Source organism: Sminthopsis crassicaudata, chromosome 5 (genome assembly GCF_048593235.1).
Source record: "Sminthopsis crassicaudata isolate SCR6 chromosome 5, ASM4859323v1, whole genome shotgun sequence".
Classification (NCBI taxonomy): Eukaryota; Metazoa; Chordata; class Mammalia; order Dasyuromorphia; family Dasyuridae; genus Sminthopsis; species Sminthopsis crassicaudata.
In genome coordinates, this window is record NC_133621.1 from 100,546,733 (window position 1) to 100,571,860 (window position 25,128).

The window sequence follows — 25,128 nt, forward strand, 5'->3', positions numbered from 1 at the left end:
TTGGATTACATAGCTTCTACTGTTGTAAGGTTTGTAGACTTACTGACATCTATGAGAAGAATTCGACATATTCCAAAAAATAAATTAGGAACAATTTCATAATAAAACTCCTGCTATATTTTCTGATCAAGGAACCAAACTTTTGTCAAAATATTGACAAACTAAGTAATTTTAGAATTGGAATTTAAACATTTGAACCCAATAGAATGGTTGCAATCCAACAATATTCAGTCACTTCCAGTCTATGCCAGATTATTAGCACTCTTCACACAGGTATGTATGATAAATAAAATAAAGACAAAGAATTGAATCTTCCATGCTCATAAATCTAACACATTCACTATAACTAGAAAGACCTATCATGGCTAGAAAACAGCAAAAATCTCTAGAACATTGATTCAAGCAACTGACACATTGTAGTTGTGAAAATAGCATCACATGGTAATCTAAAAGAAAAATGAATCTTTAAATAATTTAGAAGACTTACTGGGTGTTTCAAAATAACTTTTATCAGCTAGAGTTTGTATATTTTGCTTCTGGTTAATGCTTTGTTATTTTTTAAAGGATCATTTAAAAGACCCTTCTCTCTCAAAAAAAAATAAATTATGGAAAACAGAAGAGACATGAAAGATAATGTAATAATGTATTATTGAAAAAGAACTGTCCTTGTGTAATATAAGAAACCATAAAATCATAGAATTTAAAGCTTTATATCAGTCTTTGAGATCCTTTAGTTTAGACCTTAATTTAACTGTTGAAAAAACTGAGATTGAGGAAGTCTAATCATCTTGCTGAAAGTTATATTTTTTAGAAGGACTGGAGAAAAAGCCAAGATTTTCTGCTTCCTAAATCCAGATTATTCTAACCACATTTACACTGCTTCTGACATACACCATCTTCTTATTGTCATTCCACCATAAGAAAATCCTCTATTGTCAAATGTCCTAATTTTACTTTTAGTGTCCAAAATAACTATCTAGTTTGACCTGGATGTGTCTCAATTTCCAAATGTACCCTAACTAAACTGTTTAAGATACATTTACTACATGTTGCTCTTGGACATGCTTTGAAAAACATTACTATTTTCTTGTTCAGGACAACAAAGCTGATGATGCCTGTGGGGCAGTGAGGTTAACAGGGATGGAAGTGTCATAAAGAAGGGAGGGTCCAATATATGATATAAATAATTCATATGGTTGGGGGGAAAGTAGTGGGGAAAGAAGAGGGACCACTAGGGGCAATGTGTAGATAACCTGCCTCTGGGACGGTCTACTCTGGGGATTAAGAAAAGAGCTTTGAGCCCTGGATATCCAACTCAGGCTCTTATTCCATTGAAAACTTCTTCCCAATACTACCCACTTTTTTGACCCTCTACCACTTAACGGGACGTGGGGAGACTAGGATCCATGTCCTCCTGAACTCCCCAGTCTCATCTCTAGAGTAGAACCTTAACACAACCATGAAGTTCATTCTTCTTTTTGCTCTTCTTGTGGCTGAGTGTCTAGAGTGTCTACAGATTCCTGTCTTGCCAAAAAAATTTAGATTTAGAGAAGTAAAGAGTAAATATATAGAGTATTTATTTACATACTCTATATAAAGTAAAAGATGGAGAAGTATAAAGTATAGAGACAGTTATGAGCAGAGATTTGTCTTTACTTTTATTTCATCTACATTTTTCCCTTTGCTCTCCTTTCAAGTAAATTTTTGTGGGTTCCCCTTTATCAGGATTAGGAGGGGTAGAAATTATATGTGTTAAAATATGGAAGGAGGAATAAGGAGAATTTGGAGACATTTATGAATCATCATGAATATCTCTTGGCTTGTTGCTTACCTCCACTCAGACTACTATTTATGCCACTGTTGAAGTTTATTCCTGACTTGGAAAAATCCTCCTCCCCAGTGCTCAGTCTATTAGCATGAATCCCATTACTTTCTGGAGAAATCATACTCTTAAACACTGGAAAATTAAACTTAAGAGCAGTCTCCAGTCCTAAAAGCCAGTGGTTGGTCCCTCCTAACTCCCTAGTCCTTACATTTCTGAGAATATCTGGAAACACACACACACACACACACACACAAAGTGTACTAGAAAAACTAAGAACAGAGGATGTGCTTCTTCTGATTCTATAATCTGCCTTCTTTCTGCATAGGTGCATTTTCCTCTGGTCATAATTCAGAAAAAGAGGAAGATCTTGCCCCTTCCCTGGTCTATATCAAAAATTATTTCCACTCCTGCATAGCTGCTGTCTTGCACCAACAATCTTTGCTAGCTGCTGCTCAATGCTATTTACTGTGAGTAATGGAGACCTCCAACCTTCTAGCCCTGCACTCCCATGCTTCCAGCCTCTCCACCCTGGACTTCTACAAACACCTAGAAAAGATGATAGCATTTATCTAATTAGAAAGATGTAGTCACAGTCATAATCTGTGCCCTTAATGTTCATTAAATTTCATAGATTATAAATACATACATATTTTATAGATAAATATATGTGTGTTTCTATATAGATATAAACATATGTGTGTATATATATAGAGAGATATAAATTTATATAGGTATACATATAGATAAATACATAGATTCATGGGTCATTGACATTATAATGGCATGGGTGAGGACATTATAATATAGTTTTCATGATAAAAGGTGAACACAAATGGTTTTTGTTGTTTCATAAGGAAACAGGTTGTTTTTTAACATTTTTTAATTTTTATAATTATAACATTTTCTTTGATAGTACATATGTATAAGTAGTTTTTTTTTTTAATTATTACAACATTATCCCTTATACTCCCTTCTGTTCCGAGTTTTTCCCCTCCTTCCCTCCATCCCCTCCCCTAGATGGCAGGCATTCCCATACATATTAAATATCTTATAGTATATCTTAGGTACAATATATATGTGCAGAACCAAATTTTTTTGTTGTTGTTGCAAAGGAAGGATTGTATTCCCAAGGTAAAAATAATCTGGGAAGAGAAACAAAACAAAACAAACAAACAAACAAACAAAAAATCAATGCTCTCAGTTTACACTCATTTCCCAGTGTCCCTTTTCTGGGTGTAGCTGATTCTGTCCATCATTGGTCAATTGGAATTGGATTAGCTCTTCTCTATGTTGAAGATATCCACTTCCATCAGAACACATCCTTATACAGTATCATTGTTGAAGTGCATAATGATCCCCTAGTTCTACTCGTTTCACTCAGCATCAGTTGATATAAGTCTCTCCAAGCCTCTCTGTATTCCTCCAGTTGGTCATTTCTTACTGAACAATAATATTCCATAACATTCATATACCATAATTTACCCAACCATTCTCCAATTGATGGGCATCCATTCATTTTCCAATTTCTAGCCACTACAAAAAGGGCTGCCACAAACATTTTGGCACATACAGATACCTTTCCCTTCTTTAGTATTTTTAGTAGTAGCATTGCTGGGTCAAAGGGTATACACATTTTGATAACTTTTTGGGCATAATTCCAGATTGCTCTCCAGAATGGTTGGATTCTTTCACAACTCCACCAACAATGCATCAGTGTCCCAATTATCCCACAGCCCCTCCAACATTCATCCTTATTAGTTCCTGTCATCTTAGCCAATCTGACAGGTGTGTAATGATATCTTAGAGTTGTCTTAATTTGCATTTCTTTGATCAATAGTGATTTGGAACACTTTCATATGAGTGGAAATAGTTTTAATTTCATCATCTGAAAATTGTCTGTTCATATCCTTTGACCATTTATTAAATTGGAGAATGGCTTGATTTCTTATAAATTAAAGTCAATTCTCTGTATATTTTGGAGATGAGGCCTTTATCAGAACCTTTAACTGTAAAAATGTTTTCCCAATTTGTTACTTCCCTTCTAATCTTGTTTGCATTAGTTTTGTTTGTGCAGAAACTTTTTAATTTGGCGTAATCAAAATTTTCTATTTTGTGATCAATAATGGTCTCTAGTTCTCCTTTGGACACAAACTCCTTCCTCCTCCACAAGTCTGAGAGGTAAACCATCCCATGTTCCTCCAATTTATTTATGATTTCGTTCTTTATGCCTAAATCTTGGACCCATTTTGATCTTATCTTAGTATGTGGTGTTAAATGTGGGTCCATGCCTAGTTTCTGCCATACTAATTTCCAGTTTTCCCAGCAGTTTTTGTCAAATAATGAATTCTTATCCCAAGATTTGGGATCTTTGGGTTTATCAAACACTAGATTGCTATTTTTATTCACTATCTTGCCCTGTGAACCTAACCTATGCCACTGATCAACTAGTCTATTTCTTAGCCAATACCAAATGATTTTGGTGACTGTTGCTTTATAATACAGTTCTAGATCAGGTACAGCTAGACCACCTTCATTTAATTTTTTTTTTCAGATGACATGATGGTATACTTAGAGAACCCCAAAGACTCTGCTAAAAAGCTATTAGAAATAATTCAGAATTTTAGCAAAGTCGCAGGATACAAAATAAATCCACATAAATCCTCAGGATTTTTATACATTACCAACACAATCCAACAGCAAGAGATACAAAGAGAAATTCCATTCAAAATAACAGTCGATAGTATCAAATATTTGGGAATATATCTACCAAAGGAGAGTCAGGAATTATATGAGCAAAATTACAAAACACTTGCCACAAAAATAAAGTCAGATTTAAATAATTGGAAAGACATTCAATGTTCTTGGATAGGCCGAGCGAATATAATAAAGATGACAATACTCCCCAAACTAATCTATTTATTTAGTGCTATACCAATCAGACTCCCAAGAAACTATTTTAATGACCTAGAAAAAATAACAACAAAATTCATATGGAAGAATAAAAGGTCGAGAATTGCAAGGGAACTAATGAAAAAAAAGTCAGAGGAAGGTGGTCTAAGTGTACCTGATTTAAAGCTATATTATAAAGCAACAGTCACCAAAACCATTTGGTATTGGCTAAGAAATAGACTAGTTGATCAGTGGCATAGGTTAGGTTCACAGGACAAGATAGTGAATAAAAATAGCAATCTAATCTTTGACAAACCCAAAGATCCCAAATTTTGGGATAAGAATTCATTATTTGACAAAAACTGCTGGGAAAACTGGAAATTAGTATGGCAGAAACTAGGCATGGACCCACATTTAACACCACATACTAAGATTAGATCAAAATGGGTCCAAGATTTAGGCATAAAGAATGAAATCATAAATAAATTGGAGGAACAAGGGATGGTTTACCTCTCAGACTTGTGGAGGAGGAAGGAGTTTGCGTCCAAGGGAGAACTAGAGACCATTATTGATCACAAAATAGAACATTTTGATTACACCAAATTAAAAAGTTTCTGCACAAACAAAACTAATGCAAACAAGATTAGAAGGGAAGTAACAAATTGGGAAAAAATTTTTACAGTTAAAGGTTCTGATAAAGGCCTCATCTCCAAAATATACAGAGAATTGACTTTAATTTATAAGAAATCAAGCCATTCTCCAATTGATAAATGGTCAAAGGATATGAACAGACAATTTTCAGATGATGAAATTAAAACTATTTCCACTCATATGAAAGAGTGTTCCAAATCACTATTGATCAGAGAAATGCAAATTAAGACAACTCTGAGGTATCATTACACACCTGTCAGATTGGCTAAGATGACAGGAACAAATAACGATGAATGTTGGAGGGGCTGTGGGAAAACTGGGACACTGATGCATTGTTGGTGTAGTTGTGAAAGAATCCAACCATTCTGGAGAGCAATCTGGAATTATGCCCAAAAAGTTATCAAAATGTGCATACCCTTTGACCCAGCCATACTACTACTGGGCTTATACCCCAAGGAACTACTAGAGAAGGGAAAGGGTCCTGTATGTGCCAAAATGTTTGTGGCAGCCCTTTTCATAGTGGCTAGAAGCTGGAAGATGAATGGATGTCCATCAATTGGAGAATGGTTGGGTAAACTATGGTATATGAATGTTATGGAATATTATTGCTCTGTAAGAAATGACCAACAGGAGAAATACAGAGAGGCTTGGAGAGACTTACATCAACTGATGCTGAGTGAAACAAGCAGAACCAGAAGATCATTATACACTTCAACAATGATAATGTACGAGGATGTATGCTGATGGAAGTGGATTTCTTCAACATAAAGAAGAGCTAATCCAATTCCAATTGATTAATGATGGACAGAACCAGCTACATCCAGAAAAGGAACACTGGGAAATGAATGTAAACTGTTATTTTTACCTTCTGAATCCAATTCTTCCTGTGCAACAAAAAATTCGGTTCTACACACATATATTGTATCTAAATTATACTGTAATATATTTAACATATATAAGACTGCTTGCCATCTGGGGGAGGGGGTTGGGGGAGGAAGGGAAAAAATCTGAATAGAAGTAAGTGCAAGGGATAATGTTGTAAAAAATTACCCATGCATATGTACTGTCAAAAAATGTTATAATTATAAAATAAAATAAAAAATTAAAAAAAAAAAACAAAAAAAAAAAATTTTTTTTTTCATTACTTCTCTTGAAATTCTCGACCTTTTGTTCTTCCATATGAATTCTGTTGTTATTTTTTCTAGGTCATTAAAATAGTTTCTTGGGAGTCTGATTGGTATAGCACTAAATAGATAGATTAGTTTAGGAAGTATTGTCATCTTAATTATATTCACTCGGCCTATCCAAGAGCACTGACTGTCTTTCCAATTATTTAAATCTGACTTTATTTTTGTGGCAAGTGTTTTGTAATTTTTCTCATATAATTCCTGACTCTCCTTTGGTAGATATATTCCCAAATATTTTATACTATCGACTGTTATTTTGAATGAAATTTCTCTTTGTATCTCTTGCTGTTGGATTGTGTTGGTAATGTATAAAAATGCTGAGGATTTATGTGGATTTATTTTGTATCCTGCAACTTTGCTAAAATTCTGAATTATTTCTAATAGCTTTTTAGCAGAGTCTAAGTATACCATCATGTCATCTGCAAAGAGTGATAATTTGATTTCCTCTTTTCCTACTCTAATTCCTTGAATCTCTTTCTCGGCTCTTATTGCCGAGGCTAGAGTTTCTAGTACTATATTGAATAGTAATGGTGATAGTGGGCAACCTTGTTTCACTCCTGATCTTACAGGGAAAGGTTCTAGTTTATCGCCATTACATATGATGTTTACTGAAGGTTTTAAATATATGCTTGTTATTATTTTAAGGAATAGTCCATTTATTCCTATACTATCAAGCGTTTTTAGTAGGAATGGATGTTGGATTTTATCAAATGCTTTTTCTGCATCAATTGAGATGATCATATGGTTTTTATTAATTTGATTTCTAATATGGTCAATTATACTAATAGTTTTCCTAATATTAAACCAGCCCTGCATTCCTGGTATAAATCCCACTTAGTCATAGTGTATTATCTTGGGGATGATTTTCTGAAGTCTTTTTGCTAATATCTTATTTAAGATTTTAGCATCAATATTCATTAAGGAAATTGGTCTATAGTTTTCTTTCTCAGTTTTCGATCTACCTGGTTTAGGTATCAGTACCATGTCTGTGTCATAAAAGGAATTTGGTAGGACTCCTTCAATCCCTATTTTTTCAAATAGTTTATATAGCATTGGAGTTAGTTGTTCTTTAAATGTTTGGTAGAATTCATCTGTAAATCCATCTGGTCCTGGGGATTTTTTCTTAGGAAGTTGGTTAATAGCTTGTTCTATTTCTTTTTCTGAGATGGGACTATTTAGGCTACTTACTTCTTCCTCTGTTAATCTGGGCAAGCTATATTTTTGAAGGTATTCTTCCATTTCATTTAAGTTATTGAATTGATTGGCATAAAGTTGAGCAAAGTAGCTCCTAACTATTGTTCTAATTTCCTCTTCATTAGTGGTGAGTTCTCCCTTTTCATTTACAAGACTAACAATTTGCTTTTTCTCTTTCCTTTTTTTAATCAGGTTTACTAAGGGTTTGTCTATTTTGTTGGTTTTTTCATAGAACCAACTCTTAGTTTTATTAATTAATTCAATAGTTTTTTTACTTTCAATTTTATTAATCTCACCTTTTATTTTTTGAATTTCAAGTTTTGTGTTTGTCTAGGGGTTTTTAATTTGTTCCTTTTCTAGTAAGTTTAGTTATAAGCCCAATTCATTGGCCCTCTCTTTCTCTATTTTATGCAAGTAGGCCTGTAGAGATATAAAACTTCCTCTTATTACTGCTTTGGCTGTATCCCACACATTTTGGTATGATGTCTCATTATTGTCATCTTCTTGGGTGAAGTTATTAATTATGTCTATGATTTGCTGTTTTACCCAATCATTCTTTAGTATAAGATTATTTAGTTTCCAATTATTTTTTGGTCTATTTTCCCCTGGCTTTTTGTTAAATGTAATTTTGATTGCATTGTGATCTGAAAAGAATGCATTTACTATTTCTGCCTTACTGCATTTGATTTTGAGGTTTTTATGCCCTAGTATATGATCAATTTTTGTATAGGTTCCATGAACTGCTGAGAAGAAAGTATACTCCTTTCTGTCTCCATTTAGCTTTCGCCAAAGATCTATTATATCAAACTTTTCTAGTATTCTATTTACCTCTTTGACTTCTTTCTTATTTATTTTGTGGTTTGATTTATCTAATTCTGAGAGTGCAAGGTTGAGATCTCCCACTATTTTAGTTTTGCTGTCTATTTCTTCTTGCAGCTCTCTTACTTTCTCTTTTAAGAATTTAGATGCTGCACCACTTGGTGCATATATGTTTAATATTGATACTGCTTCATTATTGATGCTACCCTTTAGCAGGATATAATGCCCTTCCTTATCTCTTTTAATTAGATTAATTTTTGTTTTTGCTTGATCTGAGATGAGGATGGCTACCCCTGCTTTTTTGGCTTTGCCTGAAGCATAGTAGATTCTGCTCCACCTTTTTACTTTTAGTTTGAATGTATCACCCTGTTTCAGGTGTGTTTCCTGTAAACAACATATAGTAGGATTCTGACTTTTAATCCAGTCTGCTAACCGCTTCCTCTTTATGGGGGAGTTTACCCCATTCATATTTATGGTTAGAATGACTAATTCTATATTGCTTGCCATCCTATTAACCCCTGCTTATGCTTTTTCCCTTTCCTTCCCTCTTACCCCCCTACCCAGTATTAAACTTGTGAACACCACTTGCTTTTTACAGCCCTCCCTTTTTAGTATCCCTCTCCCACCTTAAAGTTCCTCCCCTTATTTTACCCCTTTTCCTCACAATTTCTGTATTCTCTTCCCCTTAGCTTACTCCTTCCCTCTCACTTTTCAATGAAGTGGAAGAAGTTTCACCATAAATTGAATATGTCTATTGATACACACTAAGTTCATCTCCCTCCTTTCTTTCTCTCAGATATAATAGGTTACCTTTGCCTCTTTATGAGATGTAGTACCACCACTTTACACTTTTTTATGATATAATTTCCTTTCCACCTCTAGTTTCTAAGACAAATTATACATATGTTCTTTACATATTTTTTATGGCAGAAGTATAATTCTCAAGATTTCTTTTTACCTTTTTAGAAATCTCTTGAGTTCTGTATTTGAAGATCAAACCTTTTGTGTAGGTCTGGTTTTTTCATCAAAAATAGATGGAATTCATTTATTTTGTTAAATGTCCATCTTCTTCCCTGGAAAACGATGCTCATTCTTGCTGGGTAAGTTATTTTTGGCTGCATACCAAGTTCCTTAGCCTTTCGGAATATCATGTTCAGGCCCTTTGTTCTTTTAATGTGGATGCTGCTAGATCCTGGGTTATCCTTATTGTGGCTCCTCCGTATCTGAATTGCTTTTTTTCTAGCAGCTTCCAATATCTTTTCCTTTGTCTGATGGTTCTTGAACTTGGCCACTATATTTCTTGGCGTTTTGATTTTAGGGTCCCTTTCAGTAGGTGATCGGTGAATTTTTTCAATGTCTATTTTACCCTCTGTTTCCAAAACGTCTGGGCAGTTCTCTTTGATAATTTCCTCGAAAATAGTGTCCAAGCTCTTTTTTTTCCCTCACATTTTTCAGGGAGTCCAATTATTCTCAAATTGTCTCTCCTGGATCTGTTTTCCAGGTCGGTTGTCTTTCTAATAAGGTACTTGACATTCTTTTCAATTGTTTTATTTCTCTGGTTTTGCTTGACTACCTCTTGGTTTCTCCTTGAGTCATTCATTTCTACTTGTAGGAAACAGGTTTTTACTAGGTTGTTTTTTAAAGGAGATTAAGGTATTTTCAGTGAAATTGTGAAGATAAAAAAAGAAGAAAAGCACCCAAAGTAGACTGAACAAAAGAGGCATTTAGGTTTGTTGCATCTGGTTTTTTGACATTGAACAACAGAGATGTGATCATTTTTAAAGGATATTAAGCTTTTAAAAATCATATACCCCTTTTTCTTTGCTCAACTCCGCCAAATATCACTCCTTCATCCCCATAGAAACCTCAAAGTGACGGTGAAATATTTCTCAAAGAAATTTAAGGATGGAACAGAACACACTATTGATTCCATCCAGATCATTCATTACTGGAACTTAACTACAGATTCCTCCAAGCATTTCAAGAAGGCATCCTTGATCTTGCCCTTTAAAAGTATCAATGTCATCCCTCAGCTCAGCAAGTACACTGTCTCTGGCTTGGATAGGAGCATCCAGAATGATGGTGAGTAGTGTGGTCCATGTAGAAGCAGTCCAGTAGTCATTTAGAGAGGAGAGAAGTCTAAACATAGGGGAAGAAATAAAGAAAAAACTCACCACTGCTTTTCTTGCAGTCATTTTATATCTCTTGTTAAGACTTCAAACTCTGTCTCTTTTCTTTTAAAATCTATTTAAAAATCTATTAAAATCTATTTTCTCTATAAAAGTACTGAATTTTTTTCCCCAAGGTAAGAACCTCTTTAAAATAACAACAATTATAATCATCAAAATAATCCAAAGTCAATAAGGTGAATTTTACAATTAAGGAGAAGAAAAAAGACAAAGATACATGGCATCGTGCATACATAGTAAGAGAGTGTTCTAGTCTATTTTAGTAAGCCCTGCCACATTAGTTTTGTGAGACACCCAGTGGACACTTCATAAACTGTTCAGGGCAAATTACCTCCTTTTTTTTTTTGTTAGAATGGCACAGAATTCAAAAAAAAAAAAAAAAAAAAAAAAAAAGGGGGGGGGCATCTGAAGAGAAACAAGTTGGCAGTGATCTTTCTGTATCGAAGGTCACTGCCACTAGTTCCAAATACCCAGTAGGTTGAGTTCTTTAGGTTCCTGAAGAAATGAGCTCCTTTTTTTTTTTTTTAACCTGGCCCCCTTTCTTGGAAGAAACTTGGCAAAATATGATCTATTAAACTCAGCAGGGATTATCCCAGCAATGAAATATACTATCTAGATCCCACTCCCTGAATTATTGAGCTACTTAATATACAGCACATCAGAATCTTTATATATCTCAGTGATGGTATTGAAGGCAACTCCTGGACTATTTTAGCATTAGATATAAATATTTTCAATTAGATTTTTAATAGGTCATTCTATGTCCCAAGTCTTTTCTTTTAAAACCTGATCAACTCAAGTAACAAAATTAATGAAGACATTATCAGATCATATCACTTTCTTGCTCAAAAGAATGGAAAAATATAACTTTCAAATATGACTCTTGAGGAGGGAAGAAAAATAATAACTGTAAAAATGATTTAAAAATAAAGAAAAGATCTTTTCTCACATTGCAGCAATGCATTCTATTTTTTATATGTCTGAACACAAAAAGGATGACTAAGGTGAAAAGAATCATGGTAATTTAGAGGGAAAGAAAAAAGAGAGGTTGGGAAGGACTGGGTGTTAAAAGCTACTAGATTGAAATTTTTCTCTCTTCTTCAGGAAAGCAGTTTGACCTTAAGAAAAATTTTAAGGCTTCTCTAATCACAGAGAAACAGTGTCAGAAAACAAAACTTGGAAAAAACAGCAGCAAAAACAAGAAATATGTGATATTCTTAAAATCATTCAAGAGACTTTGTGTGGAAACTTGCTAATTATCTCATATCTAGTCTCTTCTCAATTTGAAATATTTATATATATATTTATAAGTTGACACATAGAGGAGAATCTCAATTCATTAACCTCCAATACTTTCAAATTTGACCCTGGGGGGGTATGAAGATTAAAACTTTTGCAACCTATTTGTACTGTATAAAAAAGCTTAATTAGTTTCCCTCATGCATTCCTTTTATTAAATGATTTGAAGGAGGACTATAGCCCTGTAACATGGCTTTCATTCTATCATGTTAAGTTTTGTGTTGGATTTAGGTTGTTCTTTTTGGATCTATCAATAACATAAATGATACATGGTTATTGACAAGAAAGAATAAGGTATTGTTATTAATCCTCAAAAAAACCCATCCTGGTGGGATATTGTTGGAGATGTTATTGAAGATGGGAAAAATTATGTTTTCTGAGGAGATAGGAAAGGTAAAATGAGACTCAGAGATTAGTGAAATCCCTGGCTGGTTCTTGGGAAGATCAATGGTATTTGGAAGATAACTAAAGTGAACTCAAAGGCTGGTGTAAACTGAATTGTAAATAGTCTTATACTTTGAAATAAAGATTCCTTACAAAACTCTTTTTTCTCTGGTACATAAAATATGTTTGCATCATTAAATGTATGATATCTTTATGATCTAACATCATCATAACATCACAGTTATCATATAATATCTAATTAAATTAGAATTTAATTTTATAAAATTTTCTTCCTAGGAATGAATAACAAAATTGTCCCTGAGAAAGGTCCTCAAGTTTAGGACCCATGATGGAGCTCAGCTTTCATATTCTTATAAGCTCCCTAGGATATCATACATTCTCAATTTCATATTTTAAACAAAAATTTAGATTCTCCTTAGAGAAACTGTTCTAATAAAATTTCTCAAGCCCAAAGGCTAAAATGATAGTTAATATTAAGAGTTCAGATTTAAATTCAAGTCTTCTCCTGATTTTCTTAGTATTTTCCCCTTACATCATAATGCTTCTGAAGGGTAAGAAAAGAACTTTGGAAAGCTTTTTCCATTCTTAGGAGATGGAGAATCTTTTCCCCAGAAAATTGAATTCTGATCACTTTCTTGTTTTTTTTTCCTTCTTTCTTTAGGAAGTGGTATTAGCTGCTATCATCTGCAGTGACAAGATTTAGGGGGGGGAAGGCTAGGCATTTCTTGGGAGAGCATATCAGTCTCTATATTGATATTTTCCAGCATATCCTCTGCATCCAGAAAATTGTCTACAGGATGAGTCGTTTCTATTCCCTCTGATTTACACTGTTGCCAGAAAAAAAAGTCATGGGTTGAATATTAAAAGTAATATGACATGAAAAGATCTTTAGGATCTGATTTTTGTTCTTCTTCATTTCATAAAGAATTCAAACATACCTTTAGGACGACTAACATCTGGTTAAATTTTATTCTCACACAAGACTTTTTCATTTAATTTTCCTTACACATCGAATGAAGTGTTTAGTACATTGCTTTTCTGAGGCATATGGGAGAAAAGAATATATCAATATTGATGTGAGAATGCATTTGACTCTCCAAAATTTTATACTGCATTAAAAATTTTATTGAACTGAGAGGTATCAATGTGGTCTATACATACTGAGATAGCAAGATGACTGATCTTAGAGTAAAGAAAACTTGGAAAGTCCTGAACTAAGGACTATTTGCTTGAACCCTTCAGGTCACTTAACAGCATACTGTAGGCAAATCTCCAAGACTTTAGTGTTGGAGCTGATTGCAATCTGGATATTAGTAGATGGAGTTTGTTAATAATAGGAGCTTTATGCAAATCACAAGGAGGAAAAAGTAGTAGTAGTAGTAGTAGTAGTAGTAGTAGTAGTAGTAGTAGTAGTAGTAGTAATAGTAGTAATAGAATAGGTAGATAGTAATTATTATTGTTATTGTTTTGAAGAAATATTATTGGTAGGCCCTATGTGAGATAGAGAATAAAAGGGAGGGAAGAATTGTAAAATAAAATTCAAAGAAGGAAGACAATAAACACAGCCAAATTCCAGAATCTGAATTACAGTCATAAATGTGAATAAGTAGAACATAAACAGTACTGTATAGATGCTTAAATAAGATACTCTATAACAAGCTGCTTAAACTGTGGGTCACAACCTCACCAAACTGAATGTGGGGATGATGAAATTATGATTTATTATCAGTAAATGTATGATTTTCATACCTATTTTATATACCTATATACCCAGGGTCACATAAAAATTTCTCCAACGAAAAGGAGTCACCCGTTAAAAAAAAATTAGGAAGCTCTGCTCTATAAGATTTTATGATTAAGAATTTAGGATTGGGAGAGAAGAGCTCTATCTCAAGATCCTCAGGTAGAAGATTTTTTTGGAAGATTGTCTTCAGTACTCTAGAAAATGAATGACAAATACCACTTTATACATATATTTCCTTAGATCAGTACTGTCAGACAATAACATCAATTCTAAAAATCATTCAGTTCATGTATTGGATCATCTTACAGAGAAGAAAAAACAATTCAAAGCCATCTCCCTGCATCTTGTGCACCTGAAGTACTTCTGCAATTACCTTTCCTTTGGTCTGTCTTTATCCAATAGCATCTCTGCTTCTCTATAATTTTCCATATATAGTTCTCTAAAAATTGTCTCATCTCCCTGTTTCTGTCCAAACCCCTGCTCCTCAGCCCCCCAAAAATGAATCTCTTGTCCTCTTGGCCTCTAGAATAAATAATTAAGGGTATTGCAATTTGAAGCCCTTTACAATTAGGATCCAAACTTGTCTTTTCTTCTATTATTCCCTCTATATCAAAACCATACACTGTTACACAATATCATTTCAATTCTTGTCTCCATGTGTTTGCACCATATTCAAACATGCCTGGAAAATTCTTTCTCCTTACCTTCACTACTTGGAGAATGCCCTTAGGCTCTATCTTATATTTACTTTATATGTGTGTATTGCTGCTTCTTTGTATAATGTAAATTCTTTTGGGTATAGAGATAGTTATAATTTGTCTTTGTCCAATGCCTAGAGAGCCTGGAATAATGGTAATAGTAGGCATTTTTTAATGAATTAAAATGAATAATTTATTTTCCTGCAGACTAGAAGAGGCAACCTAAAGACTATAAAAGATGCCTTAGAAGTTCAAATAGCACTAGTATGTTATCTTGCTTAATTCATGAGATAAATAATTTTGTAAAAAGCAAGTTATCCAAAATGCAAAGGAGAGAGAAGCCTTGAAAAACACAAACAGGCTACAAAAACATCGAAAACCAAGAATGAAGCAAGAGAAGAAGCAATAAAGGATGTCAGAAAAATGACAGTAAAGTAAGCACTGGAGCAAATGAGATAATCAATGGTTAGCCCACATGGTACACTACTAAGCGACACAACATAAAGAAACCTTTGTATCCTCAGCTTAAAAAGCACATATAGAGATGACACTTAATTCAATAAACATTAAAATCTTCTATACAAGGGACTATGCTATAAGCACTGTGAATATGAATTTTAAAAAGATATTCTTGCTCTCAAGGAGCTTTTCAATCTTTCTAATCTAATAGAGGACAAAAACAACCAAAATTGGATGCTTAAGTCGAGAATACCAGAAGATATGCAATGCAGAAGTAAAATATTCTGTGAAATTGAAACAAAATTGAGTTGCTAATGGCAAATAGGGAATTAACATTAGTTGATGACATTTAATAAATGCATTTTTTGGTTGTTGAGAAAGAACCTCAGAATATTGATAGAAAACCAATTGCCTTGTGAAGAATTGATGGCAAGACAATAGATAAAGTTAAGTAGAGTGATCTAGCATGAATGAGTGTGCAATTTGTGAAATTGGTGGGGGGAGGCATTACCTCTATTCACAAATATCAAAGTCAATGAAGACTTGAAATCCAGTGGGGAAAAAAATCTCACTAAGACCTCCGTATTTTTTTCTCCTTTTATTTTAGAATAAAATTCATTACTTATTTTCATTGAACAAATAATATGTGGGGGGGAGAAGAACCCTCTATTTGGCAGCAGAATCTGGTCCATATTTATTCATATTCATTTTCATTAAAAAGTTCTGTTGAAATTAACTATTAGTATGCTTTTAAATATATCTAATGGACATGAAAGATCATTTGGGATCATTAAACAATTTTATATGGATTATTAGAAGAATAAAATGTGTAGCTTTTACATCTCAAAAAAAAAAAAATAAAATTTTAACCAACTGACAAGTCCTCTAAAGTTATAAATCTTATCAATTATGCACTTGGTTCTATTGCTTTATAGCATTTCATGCACTTTTTTACATTTCCAAATTTTTTATTGTGGTCTTTATCAATAAAAACTGTTTTAGCACACACTCCTGATATAGTATAGTTAAGGAGGGAATTCAACTAAGAACATCTAATTTTTCACCTAGTTCCATTATTTTGGGACTTCTTTGTCTCTCTCTATCCTGCACTGGATATCTTGCTTTGTCTTCCCCCATTAGATTGTCTGTTTCTCAAGGGCAGAAACTATTTTCATATTTATATCCCCATTGCTTAGCACTGTGCCTGGCACATGATAGGTCCTCAATGAATGTTTATTGCCTGACTGACTGAAATAGAATTGACTTGCCACCTCCTGAAAGAAATTACATCATCTTTCAGGTCAAAGAAAAAAAAATACAAGCAGTCAAAAAGAAAGACGTACTGAGTAAAGATCACATATGATTTAGAAACACCACTATAAATGAGCAGAGAACTTGGAATATGACAAACCTTAAGGCAAAGGGCTTACAACCTACAACTTACCAGCAAAACTTAGCATAACATTATAGGGTGAAAATAGATCTTTAAATAGAGGACTTCCAAGTATTCATAATGAAATGATCATAGCTACAGAGAACTTTTGAAGTTCAAACACAAAAGTGGACAAACATACAAAAGGGAAACATAGCCATGAAGGATCAAATAATGATAAACTTCTTGCATTTAAATATTTGGAGAACCAGATTATTTTTACCTTCTGAATCCAATTCTTCCTTTGCAACAACAACAAAATTCTGTTCTGCACATATATATTGTACCTAGGATATACTATAACATATTTAATATGTATGGGAATGCCTGCCATCTAGGGGAGGGGGTGGAGGGAAGGAGGGGAAAAATTCAGAACAGAAGGGAGTACAAGAGATAATGTTGTAAAAAAAATTACCTATGCATATATACTGTCAAAAATATAATTATAAAATTAATAAAAAATAAATAAATATGGGGAGAAGATTCATTTGTCGCTTCTGAATCCTATTATTAGGGTCCATAGAAAAGATCTGGGAATGGTTATATCTTAATGATCTTAAGAATGGAGAAGAAAGGGAACAAGAATACACTGAAAGTGGGGCAGGAAAATAGGTAAAATCTGGATGTACAAGTAGACATTTATGCAAATAAGACTTCTGAACTGGTCAAAAGAAGGAAGAATACACATCAACATACATGCACCATCAGCACAACAAGGATGGCTAGACAAGAGATTAAATGATTTTCCCAGATTCATACAGTGTGTTCCAGGTAGGATTTGAAGTTAGGTCTTTTTTAGTTCAGGTCCAACACACTATGCACTATTATCACCTAACTGCTTCAATCTGGATTAAAACAAAGGCTACATTTGTTAAATAAAGAAAAATTATTTGGGGGGGAAAGGTGAGAGGGGGTAACAATGGTGTATGAATTGGACTAGGTGATTGTTTCTAATTCCATGATTCTGTAATTCAATTTGATTCAATTGAAGGCCAATTTTAAAAGAATCCATGGTGAATAATACAAAGTGCTAGGTACTGCTGATATAAGAATGAAAAGGACACAGTTTTAGCCCTCAAATGACTTAAAATATAATGGGCAAGGCAAATAAATAGAAGCAATTTAGACAACAAACCAGGAAGAAATATGAGAAGTTAGGGAGGCTAAAAAGGCAAGAAACCTAGAAGCTACACATCAGTACAATGATTTCTCTCTAAAGAGAACATTGTTAAGGTAAGACTTTGGTGAGAAATTGAGCCTTTTAAAGGAGTGCCTCAAGGTTTTTGAAACAGCTTCCACCCTTGCTTTAAATGGGCCCACGTTTTCAAGAGAGGTGGTTATTATTGCAAACTGTATCTTCACCTTCTTTATAATACTTTGGGTCAGATGTGTGAGTCAATGCTACATCATCAGGACACAGAGGAAGATCTGACGGGGGTCAAGAGATGCTGACTTTTCCAAGTTCTCAGCTCATAGATCTGAGAAGTCTCAGTCTGTAAACCACTGGACAGTGATGAGTTACCTCCCAAGATAGTGAAAGAATTTTCAACTATGATCTTAGGAATCTCTCTTAGAAATCCTTGAAAAATCATTGAGAGAGACACCAAGAGCAAAACAAAAATATACTATCGACAACGGAAATCTCATAAAGATCAGCTAAGTTTCTAGAGGGAAATTATAGAAGTAAAACATTTTGGTTTTATAAGGGACTTTGAAATAAAATTATCCAACTTCTATGTTTTTCATATAAGAAAATTGTGGTCCAGACAGAATAAATTTCTGGCTCATAGTGACACAGCTACTTCTTGGAAGAGCTGAGATGAGACAAGAACCTGAAGGATTTGTAGGATTCCCAAGTGTAGAGATATGCTTTCAATTATATTTAAAATTGTCTCTAGTATTACCCTCCCAAATTGATATTCACCATAACAGATCTTCTGATTTGTAAAACTATCCATGAAACCAATTTAAATATTATTTATATATTATTTATTAGCAAGTAAATAATTGGTTTGACTTTATGCATTTAATTCCCACATGCAACTTTGCTGCTCTGAGATACATTCAGAATGTCTAGTCTGTTGCTCGGGACAACAGCAGTGATGCTGATAATGGGTATGGTGATGATATAGGAAAGGGAGAGATGAGTGTCATAAAGAAAAAGGTATAAATAAACTTTATTACTACTTTAAAAGGGAAAAGGTGGAAATAACCTGCTTCTGTGATGCTCTATTTTGAAGAAGGAGGAAATACCTCTGAGCCTTAAAATTCCCAGCTCAAGCTCAGTCTTATCCCATTGAATATTCTTTTCTAACACCATCCACTTCTATTCAGTACCACCAGGGAACAAGAGTGGAAGGGAGAACTGAACTGAACTCCATGTTTTCCTGTAATCCCAGCTTCATCATTAGGATACCTAATATCCTGGCATAATCATGAAGTACATTTTTCTTTTTATTCTTCTTGCTGGTGAGCGTTCATAGGTTTCTATCCTGCTGTTGTTTGGTCATTTTTCAGTCATGTCTCACTGTTTATGACCCCAATTCGGGGTTTTCTTGGCAAAGATACTAAAGTGGTTTGCTATTTCCTTTTCTGGCTTATTTTATAGAAAAGGAAACTGAGGAAACAGGTTTAAGTGAGTTGCCCAAGGTCACACAGTTAGAACGCGTCTAAGGCCAAATTTGAGCTCATGAAGTTCACTATGTCACCTAACTGTTCTTATGTGACAAGAAATGTCCAGGATCTTGATTGGATGGGGGGTTAGAAGTAGGAGGTATAAGGATAGTGTGGAGACAATTATGGACAAAGATGTCCATCTACTCTTTGATTTTTCCCATCTTAGAGAAGTGTTGCAAATCTTCATGTTCCCCAAGCCAAATAGTATGAGTTTAGAATTGTGGATTTAAATTGGAAGAGACCTTTGAGGATTTTTTGGTACAATTTTTCCCCCTATCCTGCTCAGATTATTAGAAAGCATGGACTCCATTGCTTTTGGGGAAAAATCCTATTTTATATTATTTTAATAACAGTAGGATAAAACTCAAAACATTTATCTCATTTTCAATCACAGAAGCTAAAAAAATTATACTAAATACTCTGCCTCCCACAGTCCCAGGTCCTTGAATTTCTGGTGGTGTCTGGGAAAGAAGTTTGGTGTGCATATGGGAATTACTTCACTCTACCATTTTTACTCATCTCCCTTGCTGCTTTTGCTTGATAGAGTATGGAAGCAATGAAGTAACAAGGCCAAGACTAATATCAGCTGAGGCAATTGAGTGAGTGCTCTATTTTTCTGATCTTATAACTTGACTCCTTTCTCCATTTTCCCTCCAAGGTGAATTTTCCTTTGGTTATACAGATGAGCAGAATGATGATCCAGCACCCTACCTTGTATATATCAAAAACCAATTTAGCCCCTGTGTAGGTGTTCTGATCCATCAAGAGTGGGTCCTAGCAGCTGCTCACTGCTACTTACCGTAAGTAACAAAGACTTCCATACTTAAAATATAGCTCCCTCTCAAACTGTTTTTTTTTTTTCTGGAATTCTGTAGCTAGAAAACATTATCCTCAAGAAGGATAGTATCAGTGCCAAATAGAAGGGTTAAATTATCTTATTAAACCACTCCAGATCAGTAGATATTACAGAAGGGGAGAGGGGAGGGTGGAGAAGGCTCTAAGTTTGATGAGCAAAAAAGAGAATTTTAAAAAATTGGAAAAGGTTAAAATGGGAGATAATAAGAGTTGAAGAGATCATGCAATTTGTAAGATCAAGGCATGACAACATAGTCCCTCTGCTAAGAGATGATGTAATAGAAAAAAGGAGGAGGATTTTTGCTTTTTTTATAATAAAAGAACCTTCTGAAACTGTAGAAGACTTGTAAGTTTAGAAAAGAAAAACAGTAAACAATTCATATAGGGTCAAGTCAGAGGAGAATTAGCAATTTAAAGCAAACCTCAAAAGATGTGATTGAGTGGATTCATAGTTTATTTTCTCTTTGCTCTCAATCTGTATTGCAGGAGTCTCAAAGTAAAGTTGGGAAATTTCAAGAAAAGAGTTAGAGATGGGACAGAACAGACCATTAATTCTGTCCAAATCATTCGTTATTGGAATTTGAGCACAGATTCTTCTGAGCACAACCTTATGCTCATCAAGTTATCTAAACCTGCAGTTCTCAATGAAAAGGTCCAGCCCATGGCACTGCCCACTAAAAATGTCCCTAGAGGCACAAAGTGTGTTATCTCTGGCTTGGATTGGAGCGTACAAAATAGTGGTAAGTACTCATATGACTGACGGCAAATAGGTCATCTTAAAGGAGCTGGAAAAATGAATGGATGAATAGATGGAGGGATGGATAGATGGATAATGAAAAAACAAAACAAAACAAATTATTATGAGCTTACTAAACTCTGAGCTTAAAAACAGAAAAATGTGAACACTTACCCATGCATATATCTTGTAAATAAAAATCTATAATAAATTTTTTAAAAAGAACAGAAAAATAATAGTGATACAGATGTCAAAGACTCACATTCTAATAGGAAAACAAGGTACAAGAATTTTCAGCTTCAAGTTAAATGGAAAGGACTTAGTGAGAAGGGGGATCCTTAATGCATAGAAGCAAAGCACATAGTAATGCATTTTTAGTTCCATTTCCATTAATAAGAATTATATCTGTTGATCTATTTGAAAAATTTGTTGGTAAGAACTTTTTTTTTTCTGGGTCTTCAGTAACTCCAGCTTCTCAGGAGGCAGGAGCTTTAAGAAGGTATTTGCTAAGCAGCAAACTCACAATTCAATCTGTGAATGCTTTGGATAATGGTTTCTAGGGCTAGACTAAAAGGTAAGCCAGTGGTGGGGCTCTGGGATTCAGAAACTTGAACCAACAGGCTCATTCAGGGTCTGAAGGGAGATGGTGACAATAATTTGACTCACATGGCACACACATTATACCTTCTTTCTCCTCAGGATTTCTTGCTGCTTCCTCGGTATAGATCATTTACTTGCTACTTAGTTTCACTGAATTTAAACTATGTTTTTAGTTAGTATATTCTGGCCTCCCTACAATTCTCTGTCTTTACCCTTATGCTCTTGTTTTTATTTTTTTCTAATTGGAGTAATATTCTAGGTTCTCTCTCCTTTTGCTCATTCATTCCATGTTATTTTCCCTGTTTAAATCTAGAACTTCTCTCTGAAAGTCCATAAAATATTCCTTAAATGTCTCATTGTTTTCTAACAATGCTCCTTCTTGATCCATTAGTCTTGGTGCTAGTGTTAGTCCATCATTCTTCTTTTGGCTTCATTTGCCTGTAGAATTCTGCTAGATGCACAAGTTGGTATTTAGGGAAATCACTAAGAATAGTGGGGAAGAACAGAGGAGGAAAGAAGATGAGGCAATCTTTGAGATGGTGAAAGCACAGTCCCCACAGAGAAAAGGGAAGAAATCTTTCATCCTCTCAAATCCTGCCTACACCCTTGCACAATGAATATGTGATCTCATCATTTAAGTTCAAAAAATGTTATATTTCAAATTGTCAATAAATAAACATTTGTGAAGGGCCTAAACACCAAACACTGTACTAAACACTGAGGGGATACAAAAATAGGCAAAAAAAAAAATTGCTGACCTCAAGGAGCTTATGTAAGGTGATACGACAAGCAAACATATACATACAAGCAAATTAATATATAGATAAATAGGAAAGGATGGGAAATAAAACTTTTGAGGGGGGTTGATTATTTATTTAGATGTTTTTTGGACTAGGTGAAAGGAGATTCTTTGCCACAGTTGCTGCAATGGCCAAGCAAAATAAACAAACTTAAAAGAAATATATTGAAATGAGGGTCTGCTATGATCATTTACAAACAAGATCTTTTTCTCTCTATTTGAATGTTTTTTGTATATATCAAGAAATCAATCCACAAATATATTAACTAAATACCATGTTGCAAGGTTATGTTAAACACTAGTAGAATAAATGCAATAAATGAAACAATCCCCTACTACAAATAACTAACATTTTAATGGAAGAGAAAATATATATGACTATATAAAATAAATATAAAGCAAATAAATACAAATAAATGCAAAATAAATACTTTGAGAGGAAGGAAGGCACTAAAAATCATTTGAAAAGAATAATGTTAATTACTAGAAATAAGAAATTCTCTTTGCCTCTTTTTTTCAGGCAAGCATCCTGATCTTCGTCAAACCTTTGTAGCATCTCTGCTGTCAGACAAAGAGTGCCAGAAAACAAAACAAGGAAAAGTCAGCAAAAACAGGATATGTGTGAAATTCTTAAAGTCATTCGAGAGAATTTTTGTGGTAACTCTTTCTATTCTCTTCTCAATTTATAAAGACCTCCTTCTATTCTCATAAAGATCTAAACCAGGTTCTTTCCACTGTTCCATATTTCCTCTGTCAGAGCAGAGGTGGTATAGTATTTTAGAAAGAATCCTAGTTCTAGAGTCAGGATACCTAATTTCAAAGCTGTTCTCTGGCACTTACTACTTGTATGATCTTAGACTCAGGAATCCCAACCTTCCTAGGTCTCATTTCCTTCACCTATATAATAAGAGGATTTGACTAGATGACCTCTGAGGTCCCTTCTAACTCTAATCTATAATTCTCTGAGGTCATTCTTTTCTTTCTGTCTCTGTCTTCTCAGACAGATCATTAAGATGAAGCAATTTTCTCCCTATTTTTGTGATGATCAAACCATGGTGGTCCACTGATAAACATGCATTAGAATAGAAATGTCCCACGCACATCTCTTCTCCTTTATTTTTGTAATACTGATTTTGGTCACCCAAAACATTTGTCTTGTTTATAAGAGCTATATGTGTGCCATTATCCATTAAATCAGTCCAATTGCTTCATCTAACACTGAATTTTCATGAAGCTAATTAATGACATTAAGGTAGTATGTTACTATATAAAGGGGATGTTATTTTATAGAGAACTCATACAGGGCAATTGCTTACAAGATGATCAGAAAAGGCAATACAAAGACATTTGAGATCTCTCTTAAGAATGTTAGAATTGATTGTATGACATGGAAGACTCTGACACTGGACCAACCTGCATGTCACGCCCTCATCAGAGAAAGTGCTGTGCTCTATGAGCAAAACAGAATTGAATTAGCTCAGAAGATGCACAAGATGTGCAAAGTTAGAGAACCCACCCCAAATGTTCATAAGGACTATTTGTGTCCGACCTATGGCAGAGCATTCTGAGCTCATACTGGTCTGATCAGCCACAATCAGACACACTGTAACTTGACTCTAACATAGTGATGACATTTTGTTCCTCTTAAAGAAGAAAGGATAACAACTAACCATGGAGATGTTGTAGTCCATTAATGTTTACTGCTGGGTTAAGAGTTTAAGTGTTAAGTGTTAAGTTAAATTAGACCTGTAAGATTACATGCTTTTCCTCAAGATATTCCTGGATATAAATAGGTCACTAGGACTGACTAACAAGCTGGTCTCAGCGTGATCCTAACACTATTAGTGTTTATCGAGATAATGAGTCCTGAGTTTTGGACCTGATGTTTAGGGTTTCACAAAGTCATACAAACTGATCTTTAAAAGACCTCAGAGATTCCTTTGCACCTTAGAGAATCCAACCCTTTATATGATTCTTGGTTTAACTGATTCTGAGAGGATAAACACTTTGGAGTGGCAGAGTTTGGGAGTCTAACTCATTTCCTCATTCTTATTATAATAGTGTACAACATAGTATACTATAATTATTACATGACATTGTCTCTATAGATGGGGTTGAGAAAGGTAGGGAAGTGCCAGGTCCAATCTTGGTAACTGGGGATCCCTAAGTCAAAAGAGAAGCTCTAATTCCTTTTTCTTTTATCTTTCTCAGGAAGTAATACTGGCTGCTGTCATCTGCAAAGATAAGATTCAAGGGATAGAGGTTGGGAATTTCCTGGGAGGTAACATTGGTGTCTACACTAACATCTTCCATTATATCCCTTGGATCCAGAAAATTATGTCCATGAAATGAGTTACCTTTGTTTCCCCAAGTTATGCAAGGGAAAATTAAATGTGATATTTCATTTTTATTAAAAGGAATATGACATTCAAGGGTCTGGAAAGAATCCTTCCATTGCACTTGTTCTTAAATCACATCCATTTAAACACAGCATATATGTATTTAATATGCATATTATATATGTATTTGATATATTGTATTATAAATATAATATATTAAAATATATTTAATATTTGGGATACCATTTTTTCATAATAATGAAGAGAACTATGGGCAAGAAATATGAAAAAGAAAGGGAAAAGGTCCAGAGAGGAAAAATTTGAAGACTAAT

General features: G+C 34.1%; 1 protein-coding gene across 1 annotated transcript; it reads left to right on the top strand.

Annotated features, from left to right (window-relative positions):
- The first annotated feature begins 1,192 nt into the window (after nucleotides 1-1,192).
- Nucleotides 1,193-24,889, top strand: LOC141542968 (putative inactive serine protease 37). The gene is made up of 6 exons (XM_074267713.1): nucleotides 1,193-1,497; nucleotides 19,126-19,260; nucleotides 20,126-20,267; nucleotides 20,809-21,062; nucleotides 22,978-23,114; nucleotides 24,669-24,889. Exons 2-6 carry the CDS (start codon nucleotides 19,227-19,229, stop codon nucleotides 24,807-24,809), a joined length of 708 nt encoding a protein of 235 aa, XP_074123814.1. The 5' UTR covers nucleotides 1,193-1,497; nucleotides 19,126-19,226; the 3' UTR covers nucleotides 24,810-24,889.
- Nucleotides 24,890-25,128: the final 239 nt, after the last annotated feature.

Coding starts and splice junctions, on each gene's coding strand:
- LOC141542968 (XM_074267713.1), top strand. CDS start 19,227: ATGAAGTACATTTTTCTTTTTATTCTTCTTGCTG. Junction 19,261..20,125: donor TCTTTTTATTCTTCTTGCTG/GTGAGCGTTCAT, acceptor TTTCCCTCCAAG/GTGAATTTTCCTTTGGTTAT. Junction 23,115..24,668: donor CATTCGAGAGAATTTTTGTG/GTAACTCTTTCT, acceptor TATCTTTCTCAG/GAAGTAATACTGGCTGCTGT.